At 52.8% G+C, this 8817-nt stretch overlaps 1 protein-coding gene across 1 annotated transcript; it reads right to left on the minus strand.

Moving 5' to 3' along the window:
• IUM83_12868 (uncharacterized protein) lies at positions 1-2787 on the minus strand (the record flags this gene model as incomplete). The annotated part of the gene is made up of 6 exons (XM_067937513.1): positions 1-78; positions 136-233; positions 1257-1672; positions 2096-2202; positions 2332-2616; positions 2740-2787. The coding sequence occupies 6 exons, from the start codon at positions 2785-2787 to the stop codon at positions 1-3; spliced, it is 1032 nt and encodes a 343-aa protein (XP_067788034.1).
• Positions 2788-8817: the final 6030 nt, after the last annotated feature.

The following is an 8817-nucleotide window of genomic DNA, read 5'->3' on the forward strand; positions in this document are numbered from 1 at the left end:
CTACTGCAGATTCTGTAATTGCTCCACATTTTGCTCAACAGGCCTGGCCAAATTCCCGACGAGCAGGTCGGTCGGAAGCTGAGCCGCAGCAACATTAGCGACGACAGTTAGAGACAGCTATCCATCTGTGCCTACTTCTATCAGCTTGAAAGTAATACGGAGCTGGCGATCGTTCGGCCAAGACTTCATCTGCGACGACACGTGCTTTTCACGCGGTTGATCCATGGGCAAAGCTGGGAGTATGAAGAGAAGCAGTTCCAGCGACGATCCATCAGAGGCAAGTCGACCCTTGTACGCCTTCCCAGCCCACGACTCACCGAAGAATGCCACGCTGGTGGCAGGTGAGAGTCCGTTGGGGAGCGAGGTGAATGTGTGCGCGCTTCCATCGAGCAGAAACGCCGAGCTGACCATCCTTGGCGAATGCCGAGAGGTGTTGTCCGCGACTGTCTTGACTGTGAGCAGGTAATTAGCCAGTTCGATGTCAACACTAGAAATCATGTGGACTAAGCCTAGTACGGTGAGCAACGACGGGCTCGCTTCGAAGCAAGGCCGGATGTCCTCTTGGATGCCATCGCGCTTGTTAGAAGCGTGGGGGGATATTGAGTCGACCGAAATGGACGACGGCAGAAGAAACCAATGTCGGTTCCAGTGAGAAGTGTTTTGCGTCGAGGCGGGTTGTTCGTATGGGCCCTTTGTCCGCGCATGATATGCTGGACTGGTAAAAGCCTGTTGCGCGGTGAACGCCCGAAACAGCTCCTGCGCTGCCAATACCAACGATGCGTCATCGGGATATGATGGAGACGGAGCTTCTCGCAGCACCCGGAATCTTGTATCCGAGTACACAAGCGAAAGCATATTGTCTATGAGTGTGTGGATCGAGTTCCAGTCGGAGTCGCGATCAGAACCATCGCCAATATGCCGGTTGCTGCTGCTACGCGCCGCTAGCAACTGAGAACACTCATCAAATACGTCCCTGGTCAACTGACAGAACCTGGTGGCCGCATCGAACTGGCCGGACCAACCCATTTCACCCGTGTCGACCGCAGCAGTCACCGTTGCTGACGATAAAATCTGCCGCAGGCGCAGGGAAGAGAACGCATCAAGCAGCAGATCCGCACAAGATTGAAGCACCAGCTGGTCACGCGGTGTCGGATCCGACGACGTTAAGCAAGTAGCTGCATGGTTTGTTGTTGCTGCTGCTGCTGGATGGGTTTTCGCTATCACAAATCTGGAAAGTGAAAACGTAGACGCCATACCAGCCACCAGCGCCCCCGCTGCGGCGGTCATTCTCATGTCCAGCGGCGGACTCGGGTCCGTAGGTGCGATTTTGGCCAGCCAACGGTGCTGGATTCGGTCGAAGTAGAAGCCAATCGCGTCCAGCGGGATGGCGGCCACGAAGCGCTGAAGCAAGAGCATCGGCCGTAGAAGCTCGATAGTCTCATGCTGCACGATGCTAGGGTCTGGTCGTTCCAATTCTAAGCGAAGCTGTGATCTGGCCATCTGGCTCGTGAACGGCACATCTGGAACTTGAGGCGACGACGACGATCTCCAACTCGACTGCAGATGCGTGTGCGCTATGAGCATCGCCGGCCTCGTGCCTCGACCATCGTCGTCGTCTCTCTGGTAGATGTTGTATTTGCCGTCGACCTCCTCCACCCGCTCGTTTGCTACACTGAAATCGTTCATGTAAGGGTAGTTTCCACAGCTTCGGTTTTCATTTGGTTGGCCGACATCCCTGTCGTTGAGCCCGAGGTTGGTAGCGTTCCGTCCGACGGGAGATGGAATTTCGGACGGGAGGGAAACCCTGGTATCTCGCCAGGCTGGTAATTTCAATGCCGTATCTACTGCTACCACTGTTAAAGGACCAGGAGTATCAGCAATTGGTATCGGCGCTGCTGAACTTGCTGGTATTGATACGTTCATGCCTGGTCGGCGTCGATATGAGACCAAGGTAAACGGAGGTGACATTGTGCTAGCAAGCACCGTCGCGATACGTGCTGCGGGGAAGCGAACATCACCTGCCACACCATGGGATATTCCGTTCCTTCTGTAACTTTGGCGGTCCGTTCGCAGCTCGTCCAGTACGAGAACGTACGCGGCGAGCACGTGTTTCATATCGCGTTTCCTTTTGGCAAACCCGCTGCTGTAGTCATAACGCCACTGCGGACTGTGATGATCATTTAAGACGTAGAGAATGGTGTTCTGCCGCGTCAGTCAGGAAAAGAGACAACATCCGAGTAACAAAATCACACAAGATGGACAGTCGAAACAAGCAACATCAAAGCGTTAGTCTCTTCTGATCGTTTCCCCCCACCACAAACCACTTCGTACATCTGGGAACTGCCGCGGAAGTGTGAACTCCGCCTTCTTTGCTTGCACCCAGTCGCCTCTTGTCTCTGCTGCGTCTACTTTCTGAAGAACACTCGAGGGGAGCGCCACATTGGAGCTCTCGAGCATCGCCGTCGTCACGTCTCTCGCATTGGACACGACGGCAGCCTCGAAACGCGCACACACGAGCAGTTCGTTGTTGTGCTCAGCCGCGGTGGCCGCCTCGGCGGACTCGAAAGACACGAGCAGGTGCAGTGAGCAGCCGCAGTAGCTGCGTGGGACGTGGCTCTGACAGCAGTGTGGGAAGCAGCACTGCAGCTACGCGGGACAAGGTGGACAAATGGGGACGTTAAGTCGACTTATCAGATTTTAAGTGGATACACCATATCACAGGTGGACACTTGGACAAACCTTGCAGTTGCGCTTCTTGTTGCTTCTAATCGACGTCGGCGTCAGCATGCAGTGCGGTATTTAATTAAGCGCCAGATGAGCATCTCGTAAGCGGGTGATTGGAAAGGCAAAGCGGATTGAGGATTGAGGGCGAGAAGGTGAGCTACACACCTAATCTACGAGGGGAAGAACAGCGTGTGCTCGCAGCTGCAGCCAACCGCGAACTGCCATCCTCGCGCGGACAGATCTAAAAGATTGGCACCTAATGGATCAGGCCCTATACGCACATAGACAAAGCATTTGCTCACTCGTCATGAACCGAGTAAGTTTTAGGGGTCGGAATGCTTCATTTTAAGACTCACGTGCCTGCAGTACGCGAGCACAAGTGCTCGAAGTTCGACTCGGTGACTTGCTTGCGAGTCAACACGCCCCCCAATTCACAATCGCGGAAGTGGACACTTCGTGGACAATGTGCGATGTCTCAGCGCCTTGGACATGAAAACCACGGCGTTGATCTAGTTCAGGCATTGTGAGAACCGGTTATAATTCCGTATACAAAACACCAAGCAGCAGTAGGCGGCCATCGAAAGGCGGAGCTCCATCCGCCTCAAGACTTCCCGCGTCAGCTCGATGCTTTTAGATTGTAACGTGAGTGCATACTGCGAAGCCTGTAATGGAGTGAATAATGCGTCAGCCCAATAAAAGCGACCGGACTCCAGAGGGCATAAGCTGCCGATACATCGCATTGAACGCAGCTTTCCTCCAGAAACGAAGTGCAGTCGTATCCCTGACCAAGATCAATTATCTACCCTTGTAGCTTCTGCTACCGAGCTTATTCAGAACATGTGCTCATCATGTAAGGGGCGCCTGGCAGTTCTTCGCTATTGTGCGCCCTTGCAAGTGCTTTAAAAGGATGGACCTCCAAGTTATAGGAGGGACCTCAAAAACTGAACTATACGCTCTGTCTATGCGAGTATAGAGCCCGACGCATGAGTCAACAAAGTTCTCATTAGTGATTCTCTCGCCAACCCTCGCGCCATCGAACGGCGCATCGAACGGCCATGGCAAGCGTCTCCCTCGTGTCCTGTAGGTTCCTTCGCGTTGACTGCAGCAGTGAACACTCCCTCTTCTCCCCCTCCTACATAAGGTATCCGACGTCTTCTTAGCGTACACGACGGCCCAGTTCTTTGCTGCTGTATTGCCAGTGTACACGGACTACTAACAAGATCCACCCTCCGCCTTGTGCATCATATAATGTCACGCGTTCATCAATATCGACTGCAACGAGTAGGAGCAACAAGAAGCGCAATTGTAAGGTATGCATACACACGTGTCACGATGTGATTACTGGAAACATTTAACGCAATGTCCACGTTGGTCCACTCGCTCCTATACGGTAGGTGCTGCGCTGCTTCCCGCACTGCTGTCCAAGCCACGTCCCACGCAGCTACTGCGGCTGCTCGCTGCACCTGCTCGTTTCGTTCGAGTGTGCCGAGGCTGCAGCCGCAGCTGATCGCAATACTGAGCTGCTCGTGTGCGCACGCTTCGAGGCTGCTGTCGTGTCCAGTGCTGGGGACGTGACGACGGCGATGATCGAGGGCTCCACGGTGGCGTTACCTGCGAGCGTTCTCTTCCCACCTGGGGAGAGTGAGGGAGGGGGTAACTGGGTGCGAGCGAAGAAGGTGGAAGACGTGCTCCAGCGGCAGTTCCCAGATGTGCGTACGGTAGTCGAGCAGTTAGGCTACTGTTCGCACTTAGCTCTGCTCAGCAGTGCAACGACTTGACTGACGCGCCTCGGATCTTCTTTTATGTTCCGGCCCGTGTTTGTATTTGCATCGCAGAATGCTATTTTGTACATTCTGAACGATCACCATAGCCCGCAATGGTTCTACGACTACAACAGCGGCTCGGCGAAACGAAAGCGCGAGATGGAACACGTGTTTGCCGCGTATGTCCTTGCGTTGCATGAACTGTCACCACAGTACCCCCGATATGTTCGCTCGCCAGCAGCACGAATGGCGACTGTGGTGGCCCGTGCATCGTCGCCGCCCTTCACGCTGGTGTCGTACCGACGCCAGCCAGTTTTGGCGGAGGAAAAGCGAGCGTCTCCGACAAGACAGACAGATCGCAGTGGTGTTTCAGTAGAAGTCGCAAGGACTGTAGAAGGAATGCCGTTATATCGCGTAGAGGAGAATGCGATGGATCTCTGGCACAACGACAGAGATGGTCAAGACGAAAACCGATACAACGGTGATTACCACATCACGCAGGACCTCAGAGCTGTCGACGAGTGGATTATGAGTGATGCGGATGATGAAGAAACCGAAGAAGACAATCGACAGCAACAGTTCCAAGGCCGTGCGAGAAGTGCGAATAGTCATTGGCCTTCGAGTCCGATGAACCGGTGCCAAATTTGCCTTGAGCCACACGACATGCTCACGAATAGCCTGCGGTGCGATATTATTGAACTGCTTCGGCCCGTGCTCATGTTGCAACATTTCCTTCTTTCCGTCCCGCTGGATGCCTTCGACTTCTACTTCGACGATATGGATTTCCGCATTCAGCATCGTTGGCTGGCCAAAACCGTGCTTACCGATCCCAGACAGCCGCTCCATCGGTCGGCGAACGCAGTGGCGAGGACTCTGGTTGACCAAATGACATCAACATTTTCGCTTGCAATGTTTGTGCCTGGACAGAGCTTTAGCTCACGTCCGTCTTCAACAGCGGTGTTGACAGCCGTGTCACTACCAACGGCAACACCAGCAAGAACACCAGCACGAGAGCAGCCAGCTGGTGGATCAACACTGTCGGATCCGACGCCACACAGCCAGATGGTGCTCCAATCCTGTGCAGATCTACTGCTCGACGTGTTTTCGTCGCTGCGCGTGCGTCAAATGCTGGCGGTGGCGGTAAATGCTACACTCCTCACGGAGGGATGTGACCGCTTCAGCCAGGTGGTTCAAGATCTGGTGGACGAGTTGTCTCAGTTACTTGCATCTCGGACAAGATTGAATGCCCCGCCGAGAGTATGCATTCATGGACACGTTACCCCCCGACACAACATTGACGATTGTGGCTCGATTTCCGCTCTTGTAGAGGATATTCTGCAGTGGACCGTGTCGGATCCAAAATACCACCAGCTGTACAGATCATTATTGACGTTCCGGGATAGCGAACCGCAAGCGGCAGCGCACCAATTGTTCAGAGGTTTTGTGGAGCAGCAATGGCAGCATCAAGGAGTCCGCGGCAAATCGGCTGGGTATGCAAGAGGCCAAAACGAAGTTGATATCTCCAGCCTTCCCACCAATATGTCAGATGAGTTGTTTTTTCCAGCGAGATCGGTTGAGCCTGCACGTTCGGTTTACCTAGCTAATAGTTCACTGGCTGCAACTCGATGGAACGGGCGATGGTTCTTAGTTCCAAATTCAATCTCTCTTTCTCCCGTGAAGAGAACATGCGGAGTCACGAGCAACTTCAACATAGCCCCAAGTTCCGGTGTAGCTCCCTCCCTACTCACGGTTATCGGCTTGATCCGTGTCTTCTCCGTGCTGGACGTGACTTTGGACGGTTCGTACTGCGTGATTGAGTCGGGTATGTCTGAGCCGGTCCAGGGAGCCCCAAAGTTACCAGCCACTGTACTTGTACTGGATGAGCGCTCACGGAGACTTGATTCATACCCAAACGGACTCTCGGCTGCGGCGAGTGCGGCGGTATTTGGGGTGTCCTGGAACGTGGTGGCGTACAAGGGTCGTATGCTGGACCACGGATCATCGCTTGAGCTGCTATTCTTCTTCCTCCCGATAAACCAAACTCGCATAGGTGAAAATTCCGGCCAAACGGTTCGACAACTTCGCGTCAAGTTAGTGCTCGGCACTACGCATTCTTATCAACAGTCTTGTCTATCCCTTTTCACGGAAGTCGCCGCTGCCCAGTATCCTGCGCAGCATCCGAATCCCGGTGGCTGGAATTTGGACAACGCACCAGCAGAGCGTTCATTCGAGCACCTTCAAAGTCTGCTGTGGTCCGTTGTGTTGGAAGGTAGCGTATCATACGCAAGCGTGTCGCAAGTTGCAGCGAGCGAGGTGGAAGTAGCTTGAAACAGTCAGTAGAACGGACAAGATTGTTACGATTGCCTTCATGTTGATCCCCAAAGACGGAGGCGCAGAAGACTGGGTTCTGTGTCACCTAGCTGCTGGTGCTGGCGTGCTGACAGCCGTGCTGTTGCAGTGTCAGAAGACTGGAAGCTCGGCTTGGCTGATCCCACATCTGCATCGAACGAACTGATCGGGGACAACAATATATCCGAAAGCGCACTGTGTGCGAACTGACCGGTGTCCTCGTCGTGGACCGTGACTCGTGATACTGGTCAACCTGTGTTTTGTCACTTTGGCAGTGATGTGGTCGCTTGTTTCGTATCGGTGATGGGAAAGCGGTCAAGACCAAGAAAATGCTGCTTATAGTTGTTTGTATTTTGTCTGCCACCGCTAAAGATAGTGCCTGGTTTTCTAATCCCGGTAAGAAGGCTCTGCCCACAGTTCTGTGTAATCATACAGGTAATTCGCTATATCGCTTCCTCGTCGTCGAGATGTTTCACTTGTTCTGAGGAGCTCAAACACCAGTATAGCTCTGCTAATATTGGAGTTTCGTGCTCCTCAATACATTTTTCTGCTTGCACGGTAATAACCCGTCCGACTTACCGGGAAAGCCAGCGAGCATTTTCTTCTTGTCTCGATGGTTCGAGGTTGTGTTCGGTCCTGTGACAATGGAATAGTTAGTTGCACCAAGCACGTTTGCGAACTTAAATAACTGCTCGTGTGAAGCAGAAACAGTACCGTACTAATAAAACATCTTGGACTCCTCGGGTAATGGTAATCGAAGTAGATAACTGGCTCATTCTCAACACATACGCACTGGCAAAGGAAGAAGATAGACCCCAATTTTTTCGTGATCTCGCACCGTGGTTAAATAACCACGACTCAATCATCATGGGAGGAGACTTTAACTGTGTTCTCCGTCCTAGTCGTGATCGTATCACTAACAGACAACCGAGCTCAGCCCCCTTCGAAAGCGCAATCTTGCAAAATCTCATAGACAAAAAGATATGACAGATGCGATTGATTTGCACCAAGATTTTGATGAAGGTGAAGAAACGATTGACCCTCTCCATTATTTTCCTCGATGAAACAATGATGGAGCGAGCCGTTTAGATAGATTCTATGTGAAGGGAGAACCATTTCTTGCAACGCAATCACTAACGATATTTGATGCAGCCCATGATTCTGATCATCAAGAAGTAAGACTCGATCTCTCAACAGGAAAATGCCCGGCTACACGGACAACACATAAAGTATTTTACCCCATACACATTTTTGTTTTGTTTTGTCATTGAGGTACATTGATGTCACTTAACCCCTTGAGACCGAGGTAGTACCGTACCCCATTGGTCCCTAAGCCCTAGACGCTCTAACGTGTATGTGCGGGGAAGGGTTCTCATACAAAGCTCAACATAATTCCATAACTTGTATAGTGTATAGATGCAGGCTAAACCTAACACTCGATCGTGGGGTCTCTCGGTATCGTGTATGGTTCATGAGTTGGCAGTGATAAATACATGTTAGTGATCGTACCATGTATGTGGTGCAACAAAACCAGTCCAAGGGAGTGATAGAGGCGCTGCGATGATGAACAGAGCCGTGTACAGGAAGTGCATAACGGCCTCACCACGAACATGTGCTGCTGATCAGATAGGCGGGATATTTTGCTATACTAAAACTCAATAGAAATGGAAAATCTCAGTTAGCACTTCAATCGGCCGTCGTCGCGTCGAGTGCGTGACGAGCCCGCTTGGGCAGGTGACTACCGGTCGCCGTGGACTCATCACTTGAATGCCCGCCCCTCCCACCACTCTCTTCTCCAGCGTCTTCATCTTGGTGCTGCGCCGGAGCCCGCGCGCGGATCGACCGCTTCCCCCTTCGCTGCGGCGCAGGCGCCAGCGTCCCATTACTCCAGCACTTGTGCCAAATGTCGACGCAAGACCGCAGCTCGCCATTCACGGCGTGGCGCTTCTTCTCGCACAGAAAGATGCGCCACGCCATAGGT

The sequence above is a fragment of the Phytophthora cinnamomi genome, assembly GCF_018691715.1.
Source record: "Phytophthora cinnamomi strain GKB4 chromosome Unknown Contig55, whole genome shotgun sequence".
Taxonomy (NCBI): domain Eukaryota; phylum Oomycota; class Peronosporomycetes; order Peronosporales; family Peronosporaceae; genus Phytophthora; species Phytophthora cinnamomi.